We start from the raw sequence: 20,491 nt of genomic DNA on the forward strand, positions 1-20,491 counted from the left end.
TATCTACATAAGCAGAGCTGCATTGTAATGTATGGAGGATCACAACAACCCATCTACAGGGTGGGACATTTATATGGATACACCTGGTGGGCCATTTATAAAGTTGGACCCAAAACGTCCGACTTCAAAAAGGCCGCCATGGTTACCACCCATCTTGAAAAGTTTTCCCCCTCCTATATACTAATGTGCCACAAACAGGAAGTTGATATCACCAACCATTCCCACCCAGGTCTATCCATATAAATGGCCCACCCTGTACACAAGCAGAGCTGCACTGTATGGGGGAGCACAATAACCCATCTATACAAGCATAGCTGCATTGTAAAGTATGGGGGATTTTGCTGCAGATTTCAATGTGAATGCACCATGGATTTCACCCCTGCTACACTAAAATAGGTAAAAGCCACTGGGAAAATTTGCAACCGGAACGGCCCCCTAAGAAGTATAAAACCCTCTGAGGTCTTTACCTGTGAGAATTCACATGAAGAATAAACTAGAATTTCATCCAATGTGAAGGAAAACCAATAGTGGTTACAAGGCAGCACGGCTCGTCATATATGACCATAATTAACCACTAGACAGGTTACACATTACACACGCATGTCAGCACTAACAAAGCTGCGTGCTTACTCTAGCTTGTTGTAGCATGGCTTGAGCCTGGGCTTCTTGTTGAGAAAGTTGGGGTCCTTTGGAGGAACCATCTCCTCCCCCTGAGAATCGGAACTAAAAAAAAACAATGAAGAAAAAAAAAATAGAACAGAACATGAAAAGCTGATAGGCATAAGACACAATCAGATATAGGGGTCTATAGCATACATACGTAATGTAAGGGATGAATATATGATTGCCCAGTTACATTTATACATGCTGTGGTGAGAGCACCAGGCCATAGAGAAAGTCGAGCCCTGGCTCAGGGCCCACCTGGTCGTCCCCTACAGTGAAGCTGGATCGGCATTTTATTCTAGGCGTAGGCAGTAAAAACAGCATTTTGTTGCCTACAAACAAACCAAGTGACGTTTTTATCCCCACCTCCGCCTCTGCCCGTGCTGCTTTTATGCAGGATGAAAACTGCTCCCTTTATGAAAACAGATCTTAGATTTATTCCTGCTTAAAAGGCCCTATCAAGACTCCATGAAATTGCTGTGTATTGAATTATAGATAAATCACATTTATTTCTCAAGGATTTTACTGCAGCAAAGAGAGGGCAATGAGCCACAGACGTAAGGCTTAACGAGTGCAAGTTTAACCTGTGAGGTACTGGAGGCTTTTAGGTTAGGTACCATTATAATCCTGCACACTACTCCCTCTAGTGGCACAGGCAAAAACTACACAGAATGAAAATGGAGATAATCATGGGTAGCAAAATATTAATATTAAATATAATAACAATTTTCAAATTCATCGCCATCTCTAGCTCACACTTTACTTTTCTGTTTACTAAGGATATGGCTAGATGGTGTGCTCAAAACCGTACTCATCTGCGGCAGCCTAAGTGAAGTCAGCAGTAGTCAATGAGGCTGTGCAGGCTCCCTGCCTGACGCGGTGAACTTGACAGCGTGGGAAAATGTTCAGAAACTTTCCCACGCTAATGAGTTCATGTCCGGTCAGGCAGGGAGGTTGCGCAGGCAGCTTCTCATTCATTACACAGTGGTTTACAGTCGGGGCAGTAGCATTAGCACTGCTCCTGGTTGTAAACTATTTAACCCCTTGAGATGGATTGCAGCGTGGGACTTGACTGCACAGTGGACAGGTATGGAATATTGTTGCTTTTTTACTTTGGATTTTTTTTTTACAGAACAACGAGGGCTTCGCCTGGATTTAGAGTGTAATAAAGATGTTAAACCTGTGTGTTTCATTATTTAATTAAAAGACTTTATTCTTAATGTGTGTGTATTTTTAACCCTTTCATACTAGATTAATAATGGATATGTGACTTAATGACACCTCTCCATTATTAACCAGCCTTAATGTCACCTTACAATAGCAAGGTGACATTAACCCCTTATTACCCCATATGCCACCGCCACAGGGCAATGGAAAGAGAGAGGCTAAGTGCCAAAATGCGCCTTTTCGGGGGTGGCTGGGGGCAGATTTTTTTTGCCGGGGGGGGGGGCGGCAATTACCATGGCCCCTCTCAAGGATATTAATATCTGCCCTCAGTCACTGGCTTTCCCTCTCTGGCGGGGAAAATTGCGCGGGGGCCCACGCCAGTTTTTTCCGTGAATTAATCCTTTAATTTAGCACCTACAGCTCCAAAATTTTACGCACAGACAATTCTAACATTATTAGTGAGGGACATATATAAATCTAATGGATATGCAATGGTTTACTGCATGTAAACCATGTCTTATATCCTGTCGGGTTCTGTAATGATTTTGCAGATCCCGACAATTTAATTATTGGCTATTCTGCTATCATATATATAGCCTGTATATATGTTTTCACGAATACTTGAGCCCAGGGAATATTTATGCGATTCTCGTCTGTGTAATACTGACCGATTTTTTATACGTTGTGTGTGACTCCAGCCTTAGAGGCTTTACGGCTTCTCAGGTCTTTTAAACCAAGCGATACATGTAATTTCCACGTGGGTTTGGCAGGAGCGTGACATTTTATGAAACAGCTTGAATCAAATGATTGTTCTTTTGATGCAAACAGCAGTTCTTACTAATAGGAATCTTCCAGCAGCTCGGCGACAATAGTCAGAAAACATTTCTGACAGCTGCATTCACAGAAACTATGCCACAAAATAAGAATTGTTCCCTAATGTAGCACCAAGGGGATCAGACCGGCGCCTGTGCGCTGCTTGTTGCTGATTGATACAATCACAATGGCGAGCGAGAGTAGAATTATTCAGATACTTTGTGAATTTTAAGCCATTTCTTGTCTTATTGGTCCGTGTAACCCATTCCTCTAATTAATGCAGATCTCCATAAGATGTATTATACGATCCCTACCATTAGGAGAATGGACACATCTCTACTCCCTGGCCTGAGGCCATGGTCACATATAGCATAAACACGATGGGGCTTTTATTTCCACTGCATTTTTTAATCAGAAAATCTGCTGTGTTTAATTATTCAAGTAAAGTGGATGCGATTTCATGAAAATTCCTGCACACGGTGTGCTATAATACACTGTTGAACTGTGCATTTTCTGGGGTGCTTTCTCCCTATAGACTTCTATAATGAGCCTGAAAAATGCATTTAACAAAGGCAATTAAGTTGTTAGGTGTAGAAACCCAATATTTCTACACTAACAAATGAATAATAATAAAAAAAAATGCTGCACCAAAACACATCTTTGTGACCAGGCCAAATTTTTCAAATCTTACCAGAGTCACTTTATGTGGCAACAACTCTGGATTGTTTCAACTTATCCCAGTGATTTTGAGAATGTTTATTCAGGACACATTGTATTTTATCTTTATGGTTAATTTAGGTTGATATGATTTGTATTTATGAGTAAACATATCATAAATTTAGTAAAAACTTCTAAAAATTAACAATTTTCAAACTTTGAATGATTTATCCCTTTAAGGGCTCCTTCTCACTTGTGCGTTATTTGTGCGGATTCCACCTCCTATTATGGAGCAGGTGTAAACCGCTGCGGAATCTGCACAAAGAATTGACATGCTGCGGAAAATACAAGGTTACATTTCCGCGCAGTATTTTCCGCAGCATGTGCACTGTGGGTTTGGTTTTCCATAGATTTACATGGTACTGTAAACCGCATGGAAAACAGCTGCGAATCCACAGCGGCCAATCTGCTGCAGATCCGCAGCCAAATCCGCAACGTGTGCACATACCCTAATAACGGAACCCCTCATCATATTCTAAATTGCCATCAGGTAGTTTATTAACCCTTCAGGTGTTTTTCAGAAATGAATCAAAGTGGCATGATAAGAAAGAAAACTGGTATTTTTACCACCTAAATGCTGTTAAACATCTGCACAGGCCGCTATAGCCGGCACACTCTATGGTCATTATTTGGCCATAAATAGCCATGTCAATCATCAGGACCACACAATCATGACTGCAGGGTGCCGACGGCATTAAAGAGGAAGCCCCCACACTCTGTGAACCATCTAGATGCGTAGTCACTACTAACAGCAGCATCTAAGGGTACGTGTCCACGTTCAGGATGGCCGGAGGTTTTGACGGAGCTGCAAACTCGCTCTGCCCAAAGCTCCGCCCCCCTCTGGAGACACGATAATGCTGGATGTGTTCATTGCACACATCCGGAATCATCGCACCCCACACATAGGGCCCTGTGTTATACCTTGCGGCGGCGCAGCGTCGCCGCAAGGTAAATGGACATGCTGCGTTCTAAAAAGACGCGCCGCATGTCCGGAATCGCAGGGCCGCCGGATGCGTGTTACCACGCATAGTGGAGACAGGATTTCATGAAATCCCCTCCACTATGCTGTAACATCTGGATGCTGCGTGTTTGACGCTGCGTCTCTATGCAGCGTCAAACACGCAGCGTTTCCTGAACGCGGAAACATACCCTAAGGCGTTTAATGGCCATGGTCGGTACCTACATTGATTGCGACTGATGCAGCAGGGTGTCAGCTATAGTGTACAGCTGACAGCTGCTGCCTTTTCACCAGTTGAGGGATGCTAGTCTGTTATATCTCAGGTCAGTGTAAAGGTGAAGCTGCAGCAACACCACAATAAAATCACAGTAATCCGATCACATTGCCATTGCGTATTTTGGTGCAGTTACCTTCAGAAAAAAATGCAGCAGAAAAAAACAGTTATGGGAATATGTCCTAGATGAAACTGATGTATTAATACAGCACCTTTACTGACATCCGTGGGTACTTACGGGTAACATGATCATTGTGCCTGGAGGTCCGGGTAAACCATCAGCACCTGAAAGTCCTGGTCTTCCTGGGGGTCCCTTATGGGCGATAAGACAGATATAACATAATGCATTAATACAACATGAATAATTCTACTCAGTATCCAGATAAAACTCAACATTTCAAAGGTTGAACTTCTCTAGGAACAGAACCTAAACCACTGTACATTCCCGTTCCAAGAGACGCAGGTTCTGTAAATGCACAGACATCATACGTGGACTCTGTCTCCACTGGTGTCAGATGAGACCTTTGATCATGTTCTGGTCTCTTGTGCAGCTCTTATGGGACGTGGATGGGGAAAATTATTCTCAGGTCCCATTCATCTAAGTTCTTGGAAAGCATTAACCTGTGCAGGGTTTCTATCTGACACAAGGAAGCACCAAATAATGGACAAAGGGGCAGCTACCATTCTGAAACAAGAGTGATCTACAGCAGGGGTGTCAAACTGCATTCCTCGAGGGCTGCAAACAGGTCATGTTTTCAGGATTTCCTTGTACTGCACAGGTGATAATTTAATCACCAACTCATTATTTGTGTAGGTGATTAAATTATCACCTGTGCAGTACAAGGAAATCCTGAAAACATGACCTGTTTGCAGCCCTTGAGGAATGCAGTTTGACAGCCCTGATCTACAGTACTAGGCCTTGCTGATACTGGGAGGCAATGGTCTCAAGAGTGGAATCCGCAGCATCTGAACTTATCTCACGGGGCACCCGCGCCTCAACGAATGCCCACAATTCCCATACATTGTAATGTTTTCCAAGGTTTAAAAAATTTGTATTAGCTAGTGAGGCGATTATGTAGCAGGACAATCTGAAATAAATTGATATTATTACTTTTTGCATAAGACCTGACTGCACCATATGATGAAGAATCAGAATGAATGGTGGTAATCGTATCTAATGTTATATGCATCTGCTCATAAGCAGCGGAGAGATGACTGTGGCAGCCATTGTCTCTGCACTAAGAGACTGTAGTATAAACCCTGTATAAATCGGATGTCAGGGCCAGATGCTTTCACAATTGTGCCTGATGTTTAATGCATGACTGAGCATTAATCAGTCAGGAGAGATCAGTTTACTACATTATCCGACTGTTGCACACAAGACTCAAACAAAAAACAATGATCAATTACAGAGACTTTTACGCTGATCATAGACTGGGAAGAAAGACAATACATGACTTTTGGGTGTAATAAAACACTCATATTCACATTCGATGCATCTGCTTTCCATATACGGGTCCCTACATGTTCTGCGTTGGTACGGCGATCGTGACAACATCTCCTAAACCCTCTAATGGCTCCTGGTCTACAATATCCAGCTCTGAAGAGGGGATTTATGCAACATGAATACTTTAATAGTCTAATGGTTAAGAGTACACAGCAGAAAATAAAGCTATGCAATAAATGGCAGTGCAGTACCGAGGCTTGGCCACAGGGTGGCCCTATCAATTATTTTCAGTTTCAGCCAGCTTTACGTTTGCACGTGGTATCATCTCTTTACTGCCAAAGTTTCTTATTTTACACTTATTAAGGACACAGAGAATATTTTTGGAAGATTTGTAGCCACCCAGCCATAAATGACACACACGTCACCCTGTGAGGCAGGAAAAGGTTAATTTACTGGATTTCTGCCCCATCGTTCACAATACCTCCCGCCTTGTCTGAGCGATGTTGGCTTACATCGCTCACGGCACACCCTGCAAACAATTCCTGTTCCTAATGAGAGCCATATGCAGGAGTCGCAACGGATGATGTCATGTGTTCTGCCGTATACGGCTGGGAGCAATAAGGAATGAAGACTTTTCGCTTGGCCACCATTTGGTGGAATGAATGCCTGGCCTGGGCCTGTAAGCCTGATAAACTTCCCTGCCCTACTCACAGAGCATTAGATTTCATGTAACAGACCGTGACGTGACACAGGGAGGATCTGCTGAAAAGTGCACCCTATGGGCAGAGCAAGTGCAGACATGACAGCAGCAATAAGCCATTCTGTGGATCCAGCCTTAAAGTCTGAGAGGTCACATTTTACCTGTGTGCATTAGAATCAATGCTTCAAGAGGAGACAATCCTGGAGTATGTGGGCGCAGGGGGCAAAACAGTGCCCACCGCTCCATGTTACAGAGCCGCAGGGACTGCATGGGCCACACAACAGGCTCTGCCATATACATGTAACATGAAGCATCGCAGGCCCATCACATAAAAAGGCTTCTGGGATGCCAAATGTTATACACTGTACATGTGCTCCGACCTGCACCAAGGAACACAGGATGCAGGTAAATCAAGAGAATTTGGTTCTTACCCTTTCACCAGGGTCACCAGCAGGACCAGGGGAACCAGAAGTACCAGGAGGCCCAGGATAACCCTACGTAAGATGGAGAAAATGGATCAGGGTCAACTGTGAAATGTTAGTGACAGATAAAGTGAGACAAGCAATATTAATCGCACTAAACTACATTTATGTGATCGCGACTCTCCAACTACCGTGTGTTTCCGAAAATAAGAAAGTGCCTTATATTATTTTTTACCCAGAAAGACAGCCAAGGGCTTATTTTCAGTGGATGTCTTATTTTTTCCTTGAACAACAATCCACATTTATTCTTGAACAAAAAAAAAATCAACATTTATTCAAATATAATCATTTTAGACACACTGCACATACACATGTATACATACACACTGCCCACACACATGTATACACACACACTGCCCACACACATGTATACATACACACTGCCCACACACATGCATACATACACACTGCCCACACACATGTATACACACACACTGCCCACACACATGTATACATACACACTGCCCACACACATGCATACATACACACTGCCCACACACATGTATACATGCACACTGCCCACACACATGCATACATACACACTGCCCACACACATGTATACATACACACTGCCCACACACATGCATACATACACACTGCCCACACACATGTATACATACACACTGCCCACACACATGTATACACACACACTGCACATACACATGTATACATACACACTGCCCATACACATGTATACATACACACACTGCACATACACATGTATACATACACACTACCCACACAGATGTATACATACACACACTGCCCACACACATGTATAAATACACACTGCCCACACACATGTATACATACACACTGCCCACACACATGTATACATACACGCTGCCCACACATGTATACATACACACACTGCACATACACATGTATACATACACACTGCCCACACACATGTATACATACACACTGCCCACACACATGTATACATACACACTGCTAACACACATGTATACATACACACTGCCCACACATATGTAATACATAGACACACTGCACATACACATGTATACATACACACTGCCCATACACATGTATACACACACACTGCCCACACACATGCATACATACACACACTGCCCATACACATGTATACATACACACTGCCCACACACATGTATACATACACACTGCCCACACACATGTATACATACACACTGCCCATACACATGTATACATACACACACTGCACATACACATGTATACATACACACTGCCCATACACATGTATACATACACACACTGCACATACACATGTATACATTACACACTGCCCACACACATGTATACATACACACTGCCCATACACATGTATACATTACACACTGCCCATACACATGTATACATACATACTGTCCACACACATGTATACATACACACTGCCCACACACATGTATAACTACACACACTGCCCACACACATGTAAACATTACACACACTGTCCATACACATGTATACACACTGCCCATACACATATAAACATACACACTGCCCACACACATGTATACATGCACACTGACCACACACATGTATACATACACACTGCCCACATGTCCGAATAAAAATTGTGACTACTATATACGGGTAAGTGCACCTCTTCATGCACTGCAATGCATTACTTTGGAGGCTGCACCCCGTTTCTATTGTAAAAGGTATATTTTTTCATGCCGGCTCTCGTAGTGATTTGGGTTGTGTTACGTACAGAATCTAACTATATAGCAGCTGTGCGGAGGATCCTTTTCTGCTTTTATTCATGAAAACATGTATACATAGACACACTGCCCGCACACATGTATACATACACACACTGTCCACACACATGTATACATACACACTGTGCATACACATGTATACATACACACTGCGCATACACATGTAAATATACATACACACACTGCACACACACACACTGCACACACACGTAAATATACACACACACTGCATATACCAGCCTAATATCAGAACAGAAATACTGGGAGACTCAAAGAATGGGGGACCCGAGAAATTGCCCAGTTTTTTCTCCTTCCCCCTAATGCTGGCCCCGCATACCAGTTCCTCTTGTCTTTAGTTCCTATTGACTTCTGTACTTAAATTTGACCTCTGGTTACATCATTGTCAGTTTATACCTCGGAATAAAAATGCTGGGGGGCCTCTGATTGGGGAGCCCTTGGCAATTAACCAGTGTTCTCCTCCCGCCAAATGCCAGTTTTGAGTGAAACTAGGGCTTATTTTGGAGGAAGCATTATATTTCAAGCATACTCCAAAAATCCTGTAAAATCCATGCTAGGACTTTTTTTGGAGTAAATCTTATTTATGGGAAACTTGGTATTGTAAAATGACATCTCCAGGCATGCTGGGAATTGTGGTTTTGCATCAGCCACAGAATCGAAGGTTAGAGAGCACAGAGATATAATATAATGTGCTACAGACCTAAAGTTTGGACACACCTTCTCATTTAAAGATTTTGCTGTATTGTCATGACTATGAAAATTGTACATTCACACTGAAGGCATCAAAACTATGAATTAACACATGTGGAATTATATACTTAACAAAAAAGTGTGAAACAACTTAAATTATGTATTATATTCTAGGTTCTTCAAAGTAGCCACCTTTTGCTTTGATGACTGCTTTGCACACTCTTGGCATTCTCTTGATGAGCTTCAAGAGGTAGTCACTGGGAATGGTCTTCCAACAATCTTGAAGGAGTTCCCAGAGATACTTAGCCATGTTGGCCCTTTTGCCTTCACTCTGCGGTCCAGCTCACCCCAAACCATCTCGATTGGGTTCAGGTCTGGTGACTGTGGAGGCCAGGTCATCTGGCGTAGCACCCCATCACTCTCCTTCTTGGTCAAATAGCCCTTACACAGCCTGGAGGTGTGTTTGGGGTCATTGTCTTGTTGAAAAATAAATGATGGTCCAACTAAACGCAAACAAGATGGAATAGCATGCCGCTGCAGGATGCTGTGGTAGCCATGCTGGTTCAATATGCCTTCAATTTTAAATAAATCCCCAACAGTGTCACCAGCAAAGCACCCCCACACCATCACACCTCCTCATCCATGCTTCACGGTGGGAACCAGGCATGTAGAGACCATCCGTTCACCTTTTCTGCGTCGCACAAAGACACGGTGGTTGGAACCAAAGATCTCAAATTTGGACTTATCAGACCAAAGCACAGATTTCCACTGGTCTAATGTCCATTCCTTGTGTTCTTTAGTCCAAACAAGTCTCTTCTGCTTGTTGCCTGTCCTTAGCAGTGGTTTCCTAGCAGCTAATTTACCATGAAGGCCTGCTGCACAAAGTCTCCTCTTAACAGTTGTTGTAGAGATGTGTCTGCTGCTAGAACTCTGTGTGGCATTGACCTGGTCTCTAATCTGAGCTGCTGTTAACCTGCGATTTCTGAGGCTGGTGACTCGGATAAACTTATCCTCAGAAGCAGAGGTGACTCTTGGTCTTCCTTTCCTGGGGCGGTCCTCATGTGAGCCAGTTTCTTTGTAATGCTTGATGGTTTTTGCCACTGCACTTGGGGACACTTTCAAAGTTTTCCCAATTTTTCAGACTGACTGACCTTCATTTCTTAAAGTAATGATGGCCACTCGTTTTTCTTTACTTAGCTGCTTTTTTCTTGCCATAATACAAATTCTAACAGTCTATTCAGTAGGACTATCAGCTGTGTATCCACCAGACTTCTGCACAACACAACTGATGGTCCCAACCCCATTTATAAGGCAAGAAATCCCACTTATTAAACCTGACAGGGCACACCTGTGAAGTGAAAACCATTCCCGGTGACTACTTCTTGAAGCTCATCAAGAGAATGCCAAGAGAGTGCAAAGCAGTCATCAAAGCAAAAGGTGACTACTTTGAAGAACCTACAATATAAGACATAATTTCAGTTGTTTCACACTTTTTTGCTAAGTATATAATTCCAAATGTGTTAATTCATAGTTTTGATGCCTTCAGAGTGAATGTACAATTTTCATAGTCATGACAATACAGAAAAATCTTTAAATGAGGTGTGTCCAAACTTTTGGTCTGTACTGTATATTAGAGAACATATTTCTACCAGTGTCTGCTCACATTGCAGATTTCCTGGTGATTTCTGGAGGAAATTGACCTATAGATGTCAGAGCTGCAATCACTGTGATGTTCTTTATTGTATCTCATGAACAGAAGCTCCGAAAAACATTTCAAATGAGCTTTAATCTAGCCAAGCACATAAGATCAATGCTGGAAGAACCTCCCAATTTGAAAACAGCCGACCATTTAATGTAAATAGAGTCCCCCGACCGACCATTTAATGTAAATAGAGTCCCCCCCGACAGATATCAGGGGAGAGAAGGATAAGGCAGATGTCAATCAACAAGTCCAATCCTTTTGTCCTCAGAGATGTCGCCCAGCGGCTTATTGCCACTCTCCCTTTGTATTGGGGGGTTGGGAGGGATATTATTGGGTCGGCTCTCTTTAAGTGTAGGGCCCCACAGCAATGGATTATTTATAGTCCTGCTGTACTCTAATACTAGGAGTCATTTACCATTTCCATGACAAGTTGTTGTTTCCGTGTAACTGAGCTTTTATTTTGGCATTAAACCTATACAAAGATGGAGTAACTCACAGCAGGGCCTTCTGGACCAGGGGGACCTTCAATCAGCATTCCCTGCAAGGAGAAACAGAGACATGAGAAACGTATCCTTGCTATCTGCACTCAGCCCGTTCTCAGTGATATCCAAAGTATATTTTCATGGTGTTCATGAATGCAAAAAAAAATACACAAAACTAAAGCTTATGCGATGAACAGGCTGGAAAAGACCTCACAATTACTAATACAAGATGTCCAATTATAGAGGCTGTGTTGTGCAATTCCAGAAGAGGATGGGGGTTATAGTATGAATGTTGTGCTTTGGGTTATGCTGTTATTTCCAAGCAGTTATCAGTATACATATTCACAGGCAGAAGAGAGGGAAATACATATTTTCCTTGCTGCAGTAATGGACTCATCACCTGAGCACAGCACTTAAAGATTAACTTAGTATTGTGCGTTCCCGACATCGCACAGGCTAAATTCTGTGGCTTATAGACATAATCTGCAATTATTAACAAGTAAAAAGGCAGACGTAACAAGAAAAAGATATTAGGACCATAAGAAAGCTGAAAAGGACGCTAAGTATTTAGAGTGGAGAGCTTGGACATAATCCTTATAGACATAAGATACCAGAAAAGCCCAAAACAATCAGCTCGATCTCACATTCAGTGACATCTATAGGGCGGTGTCCACTTGGCGTCCTTTGATGCAGATTTTGGTGCCAATTCAATGAAAAAAAAAACTCATTTCAAATCTGCTTATAACATAATTCACATTCATTTGACACAATCCGCCTATAGAGCCCACGCCGTGTTTTCTCTACGCGGTTTGTAATGTGTTAAATGCATCATGTTGATTATTTGGAACTTTTTTGCTAGTAAATCACTACCAATATGTGTCTTTCGTGCTGTTTTTGCAGCAGAAACGATCAAAAACACTATATTGATACATCCATATTCTAATTAAAGGGTTGTCCAGTACTTATATTGATGAGCTATCACTGAAATACAGGCGGATGTGCAGTAACCTGCGCCAGGAACAGCTGGCCGGAGAATGTGTCGGGTGTCACACCACCACAATCTGATATTGATGACCCATTTCACGGATAGGGTATCAAGAAAAAGTACTGGTCAACACCTACAACAAAATGCATACCGAAAGACACACTAAAATAAAAAAGCATCAAAACCGCACAAAAAAAATTGTTTCTTTGACAGCTAGAAAATTTTATGTAGAAAACACTCTGTGTAAACCTAGCTTTGGAGTCCATCAGCACACAAACCAATTATAGCCATTGTTCTAAGAAACTGGGTGATGGTACAACCAGAAAAGTAAAATCATATCTTGTACACATGTATGACAGAAGGCACCCACCAGAGATGCACATGAGCACCCATCTGTAAGTTGTGGGCATGACTGTCACAATTGTTTGTACACCTGTCTGAACCTGGCCTAAAGCTTTGTGACTACAAATATGGATGACATTACATGTATCATCACCCAGCATCAGTGCAGGTAAAGTATACCAGCCAAGAGTCCAGAGTGTATCGCTGAAAAAGTAAAAAAAAAGTGAAAAGTTGCAGCTCAGCTGTGATAAGTATTTGGTAAGGATACATTAGCAGTCTCTACATAAAGACATTCACTAGCATCAAGCAGAGGCCTCAAAAAGTAGGGAATTATAATACAAAATCTAACCTATCATGGTACAATAATTAAGCTGCATTTCAGGACAATGATTCCCTGTTGGTTGAGTAAAGACCCCCTACAACAGCTGAAAGGGTCTATTTTACACTATTTAGCAGCCTTCGGTTTGAACCCAAGCCATGATGACTTGATGGATGAATGATCTGTAGGAAGAGTGATCTTGTGCAAGCCTAGATAGATCCACCAGGGTCTTCTTCAAAGTTATCTTGATAGCATCAAGCCATCTGGTTGCTGGTCTTCCTCGTATCCTGGTTCCTTCTATTCTTCCGACCATGATGTCCTTCTCCAGTGATTGCTCTCTTCGTATGATGAGTCCAAAATAGACAAGTTGTAGCTTGGTGAACCTTGCTTTGACTGACATGTCAGGTTTGATTTGTACCAAGACTGATTTGTTTGTCCTTTTTGCCATCCATGATATTGATAACATCCTTCTCCATCACCACATTTTGAAGGCGTTAATTCTTCTTCTGTATTGTATCTTTATCATCCAGGTTTTGCATCCATATGTTACTACAGAAAAGACCAGACTATGTACGAGCCGGGTCTTCGTCGCCAGTGCAATGTTCCTCAATATCAAGACCTTGTCCAGTGACTTCATTGTTGCTTTGCCCATAGCTATCCTCCTATTGACTTCCGGTGTTGTCGCTGCATCTTGCGTGAACTTCCATTTTGTCCCCGTCCATCTCAAACGTGTCCCTGTCTGTAGTCATTATCTTTGTCTTTGTATTGAGCAGCAATCCCATGTTTGATGTAGACTATTTATTGAGCATAAATCATTAAAACCCAAGAATTGGCTCTCAATAAGGTTGTGTTCAGGCCTCCGTATTCTCCGTGGGTGGCAGAATAAACATGTGCTTAGTGTTTAACACAAAAGTCACTCCACCCCCAACTACCAGCACCATCACGGTCATCTGTTTGACTGTTTACTGGTGAGAGATCCATCACTGGGAAAACACACAACCTCCCAACAAATTCCAGGCAGCTGTAAAGCCATTCAGAGAGTGATGATCCCAGAGTGAGGAGTCTGGGGACAGCGCTGAGGAATGCGGAGAACAGGGGCTTATTCAGTGATTCATTATAGTATGTATGTGGCTTAATCGCAATTTTCCTTCAACTCTTCCAATTTACTATATAACTAAAACAGACAAACCACGTGCACCTATGACTATATGGATGCAATGTACTCTATGCAGACTGCTGGAGACCTAGAGACCCCTCTCTGTAGGACAATCGCTGCTTCTCCCAGGAAACATCTAGGATCCTGGACAATACCGTATTTATTCTGTTGTTTTCTTGCTTGGCCTTAACTGCATCAGGAAAACCTCTTGCCAACAAGACGGGAGCCAAAAGTTTACATTACCTAATGTAAAGGTGAAGGATGAGTGACTCCATTATTACCTCACAGCTACAAGATAATAATGACCGAGAGTTGTAAAAAATGCCCGTTTCACAATTATCTTGCCATGTAAATAAGCTGCCAATTACCCAACAAATGAGCAAAGGGGTTGTTCACAGGGTGAGATGATTTTCTGTGCAGCACAAAAAAAATCATCATTCTGTGTAATCAGGACTCGCGCTGCCGAGAACTATGGCCGCCTGTGCACTGAGCGATCCAGTATAGAGGGATCAGTGTGCATCGTTTACTTTGGTCTGCCTGTAAATAGGCTATTAAACGACCGCCAATCAGTAAAAACTTACTGATTGATCAATGGTCGTATTGTGCTGCTTTTCTATGCACGTAAACCAACCCTTAGGCTCTGTCGGAGGCATTGTTCTCCAGAGTATACCTACAATGGGTGTGAGTTGCATACTTGACGCTGGAAGACCCTATATGTAAGAATGCTGGAGTCTGTGCTACATTATATAAGTGATATACCAATGAATAACAGTCCAATGGAGGCCAGGAAGACACTATTTTAGTCCCCGTCAGGTAAATGTGGCCCTGTAAAAGCATCTGATATACACAACAGCCAGACTACAGGGGTGACCTGAGCCCTATACACACAAAGGTTCCAATACTAGTTAGACTTAACCGACCGATACCAGCCACTCATACTCATGTGCATGGGGGCCTCTCGACCCTCCGCTGATAAATGATGTAGAGGGACATCAGGATTTGGTGTGTCCGATTTTGGACTGCAGATCCCTTTGTTATCTAAGAGATGAGAGTCTGCAGCTTTCTAGGAGAGCACAAGAGCGCTCCTATAAATGGGAGAGACAGGCGAGATGGCTGGTGGCCGAGCAAAGGGGTTGTGGCTGATCTATTGTGGCTGATGAACACATAAGATCGTATTTGTAAATGTCTTGGGTGTAGATTGAAGCGACTGAAGATGAGGATGGCAGGGGCAGTTTTGTTTTATTTGTTATTGCTTTTTTTTTTTTTATTTGAAAAGTCTACACCTGCCATTAGGGGGCACTATTGTGTCCAGAAAAACAATCTTTTGGCAAAAAAATGTATCTTTGTTTGGCAGGAATAGTCAATGTTCTCCTGTTTCACCTAGTATCATTTTCTAATCCGGGAACCATGACTCTCGCTTTATGAGACAATTCATGCTAGATGTGAAAAGTACAGCAGAAAATCACATGAATGGAGCAGGAACATACCGGCTCGATAATGGCTGGTTCTCCCTTTTGTCCCTTCTCGCCTCTTGCACCTCCTCCTACCTGAAAAAAGCAGGAACAGTTAAATGAAGTCCACAAAATAATTCTGCTCTATTCTTTCCCTTTTAGATAAGAAACATTTTTGGAGGACTTCTATAACGCCGCCGTTCTGGTCAGCAGCTACTGGTAACAAGAATATAACCACATTGCATTCATGGCAATAAACACAATCTCCAATTCTTCAGAAATAATGAACTTCAGGAAAGTGCAGAACTGTCTTCTGACCTGCAGAGGGCACTATTACAGTAGCTAAGCATGGATGCCATCAATGTAGATTGCTATAAACCCCAGTAGGAGAGGCGACTGCAAAAAAATGAGCAGGTCTTCCAGAATCGCATCCTCCATAGAACCAGAAAAGAGCGAATCAATTCTCAGGAACCATATCCCATGGCCACAATGATAGTCCATGGTCTCTGGACCGGAAACTGCGATCCTACTCTCGCCTGCTGGAATTTCCACGGCGCCTCTCCAGATTTGTAGACCTGGCATGACGACATGTTTGCAGCATAATAATATTAATCTTTATTTTTATATAGCGCTAACATATTCCGCAGCGCTTTACAGTTTTTTGCACACATTATCATCACTGTCCCTGTTGGGGCTCACAATCTAAATTCCCTATCAGTATGTCTTTGGAATGTGGGAGGAAACCGGAGAACCCGGAGGAAACCCACGCAAACAGATGTTGTCCTTAGTGGGGTTTGAACCCAGGACTCCAGCGCTGCAAGGCTGCTGTGCTAACCACTGCGCCACCGTGCTGCCCCAATGACGCACGCATGACGCACGCATGTCAATATACCAGGTCTACGATTCAGAAGAGGTGCTGGGGATGCCAACAGACAGGAGGAGGTTCGAAAGGCTCCCATTAGGTGGCCACTGGACTAGGATCCTGCAAATCGATTCGCTCATCTCCATACATTACGCATTGCTATGTTATGTCTCAATAGTATGTAACCCTAAAGATCTATCATGCTAAGTCACGATTTCACACATTTTTTCTGCTATTTAAAGTGTAAAAGATGCAAATGGCTTCAGAAGTTTATCTACAAAAACGAGCTTGACATTTCTTACAGAACTAATAAATAACATAAGTTGGAGTGCAGCATTACCTCGTAGTCATCGATTGTAATGGCAGGAGAGCCCTTTATATCAGACTCAGATGAAATGATATCTGGGTACTCATACATGGTATCATAGCTGTCCACGGTCTCCTCCGTGAATCCTTCATCAATGTTTTCTTGGCGCCTGGATCCTGCACCACTTTCTGAGTTACCCTGAAATGTAAGGACAAAGTATACCAGTCAGAAGAAAGACCCCATATGAGATTTGTACTATAGCTTCATAGGAATAAGGACTGAAGATTGGTGCAATTAAAAATGTAACCCGTAACCCTAAGTAATCTGATTCCAGAGTCAGGTTGCTATATCCCCTCTGCCCCTACAGAAGAGGTAGATCGAAGAGAATAGAAAATGGTGAAACAGATGTAGCAGTCGCCAATATGGCGACTATAGAGGGGCGGCCATGATGTTGGTGGCTGCTTCATCTCCACTATACAATCAGACTACATGGCTTAGGTTTGCAGTCTGTTACCACTGAGCCCCTGAGCTACTATGGCGCTGCATACACAAACTAACAAGAGATATATTATTTGTTGCATAAATTGGCTAAATGAATACTAATATAAATAGTTGCACAAGATTAAAGATAACAGCAGGCCAACAATTTGTTTTGGCCCCATTTGTAAGTATACTCAATGAGGAGAGGAAAGTCAGCCGATAAAAGATGCCTGGAAAATGGAAAACATCACTCACCTTAGATGGTCGCTGGTCGCACTGAAATCTGAAGGTTCGACCAACATTAATCTAATGAACGATAATATAAAACGCCACAAATCCCAGGGCCAGTAGCAAACGCTCACACAACTTACACTCGAGTTGCTGATGACGGTCACAATGCTGGTAACAACTTCCACTTTTCTATCAATGAAAGTTTCATCTATGGTTTCTTTTTCCTCCGTCCCCTCTCCTTCGGAATAGATGGTTTCTTCATCTGGTTGTGGGGTGTAGTAGTATTCATTATTACCATAGTTATACTCATATGTTGTTGGGTCCACCACTTTCCTGTCCACGATGGTTTCTACAATTGCAGCTTCGGTAATTACAATAGCAGGGGCTTCAGTGGTTGCGGGAGTTTCTTCCTGAAAAGTCATAATCAACATAGAATATAAGATCCACAAAATTCGGCAAGCCTCCAATCAGTGATCAGGATTAATAACTGCTATTACAGTAGATCGGAAGCCAAATAAGTCCAAGAGGATCCCTGGATGGGTGCAGATTCTGACACAATGAACCACAGTCACTATGACCCAGGTTGTTCCATCCTCTCAAGACAATTTTTCTTCCATCCACCATTCCAACTATAAGCCAAGGAATGACCTAATTTATAGCATGAGCCATTCCTCAATGACGCAGAGTGCAATTACCGGAGCACTGCTATCTGACAGAGAATTAAAAAAAATTCCACATGGCAATCAGTTCTAATGAAGGTCTAATGTTAGGACCGAAATGTTAACAACTAATTGCATTGCCATTAAATAATTTGTTTCATTTACTGCAAATTTGAGTGCCAAATCTATATTTACTTGTTAATTTATACAATAGCCAAAGCACACGCTCACTATTGCATTGAAAAACAAGAAAATTAAAAATTGAGAATAAAAAAGGAAGGGTGTACGATAAATGACAGTGTTGCCATGAATTGCAGTGAAGCAGTAAATGACTTAGATTATTATTATTATTATCTAAGGCAGAAATGAGCACCAAAAAAAAGGAAATAATTTTACCTCTTCAAAGTCTGGTTGCGGTCGTACGACTTCCTCGCCTGTTGCTTTGGTGGGCTTGACAGTAGCGGTTGTCTCGTCTTCATAATATGGGTATTCATAATAGTAGCCTTCATCCCCTTCTGCAGCTTCTGGATACTAATGAAAATTAACAGAAAAGTAACCGCAAGTTCCCAGTTGAGGCGTCAAACGCTAAACAGAGGTTACAGAGAAGCATTAATTCTAACATGATGTCCCTTCTCACCAACACTATGGGGAGATTGGGGTCTTGTACATAAAAGAAACTCGCCATCACATTAGTGGGGACTTACATATTCATCTTGGTTGGGGTCCTGAGATTGGGGGGTGTCGGGAGCGGCCGTGTCACAGTCAGGGCTGTAGTGTTCACAATAATCGAATGCTGCGCGATGATCCGAGACAATTAACAGCTGTTGAATATCACCCTGACAGACAAGAAAACAAAAAGAAATTAAACATATAGGATTCACAAAGTCAATGAAAAGACCTCAGGTTAACACATATTGAGCAATATGCTAGCCACAACCATTGTAACATTATATGTTCTGTCAGATACAGGTTATTGTTTGACACTGAACATACGGGAAAATATCTGGAAACAATTGTATTTTAATACCGATACCCAGAGTCATCCCAGATCTCATGATAGAGAAATTCACAAACAGCAGAAATGAAATAAGAGGAAGAAGAGGTAGTAGAAAATGGAAAAAAAAAGTGGATGAAAATAAATAATCAGAAGAGGAAGAATAAGAATAAGCGACGGAAGAAGAGGATGAGGAAAAAGAGGATGAGAAACAGGACAAGTAAGAAGAGGATGAGGTAGAAGAGGGCGAAGAATAAGATGATGAGGTAAAAGAAGATGAGGAAGAAGAACAACAAGAAAATATCCTGGTGTATATTTACAAATATACACTGAATATCACTGATCTACGTCACTGTCTTTCCTATTGGAACTTTCTTTTCCTCACTGTACCTTATAATATGGCTACAGCAAGAAAAGAAAGTATTTAGTCAGCCACCAAGTTCAAATGCAAGTTCTCCCACTTAAAAAGATGAGAGAGGCCTGTAATTGACATCATAGGTAGACCACAACTATGAGCGTCAAAATGAGAAAACAATCCAGAAAATGACTTTGTCTGATTTGGCAAGTTTTATTTTTCAAATTATGGTGGAAAATAAGTATTTGGTCACCTAAAACATGCAAGATTTCTGGCTCTCACAGACCTGTAACTTCTTCTTTAAGAGGCTCCTCTGTCCTCCACTCATTATCTGTAGTAATGGCTCCTGTTTGAACTTGTTATCAGTATAAAAGACACCTGTCCACATCCTCAGTCACACTACTGTACAAACTCCACTATGGTGAAGACCAAAGAGCTGTCAAATGACACCAGAAACAAAATTGTAGCCCTGCACCAGACTGGGAAGACTGAATCTGCGATAAGCAAGCA

At 42.2% G+C, this 20,491-nt stretch overlaps 1 protein-coding gene across 2 annotated transcripts in view; it reads right to left on the reverse strand.

The window, feature by feature from the left end:
• Positions 1–20,491, reverse strand: part of COL5A1 (collagen type V alpha 1 chain) — a 236,137-nt gene that overhangs the window by 100,207 nt on the left and 115,439 nt on the right. For both annotated transcript variants that reach the window (XM_069747489.1, XM_069747488.1), the window contains exons 5-13: positions 19,337–19,468; positions 19,029–19,163; positions 18,114–18,383; positions 17,296–17,460; positions 16,130–16,189; positions 11,855–11,896; positions 7,171–7,233; positions 4,831–4,905; positions 631–723 (exon numbers count right to left, since the gene is read on the reverse strand). In XM_069747489.1, the coding sequence (XP_069603590.1) occupies positions 631–723; positions 4,831–4,905; positions 7,171–7,233; positions 11,855–11,896; positions 16,130–16,189; positions 17,296–17,460; positions 18,114–18,383; positions 19,029–19,163; positions 19,337–19,468 (1,035 nt within the window). The remainder of the gene's footprint in view (positions 1–630; positions 724–4,830; positions 4,906–7,170; positions 7,234–11,854; positions 11,897–16,129; positions 16,190–17,295; positions 17,461–18,113; positions 18,384–19,028; positions 19,164–19,336; positions 19,469–20,491) is intronic.

Source organism: Ranitomeya imitator, chromosome 2 (assembly GCF_032444005.1).
Source record: "Ranitomeya imitator isolate aRanImi1 chromosome 2, aRanImi1.pri, whole genome shotgun sequence".
Classification (NCBI taxonomy): domain Eukaryota; kingdom Metazoa; phylum Chordata; class Amphibia; order Anura; family Dendrobatidae; genus Ranitomeya; species Ranitomeya imitator.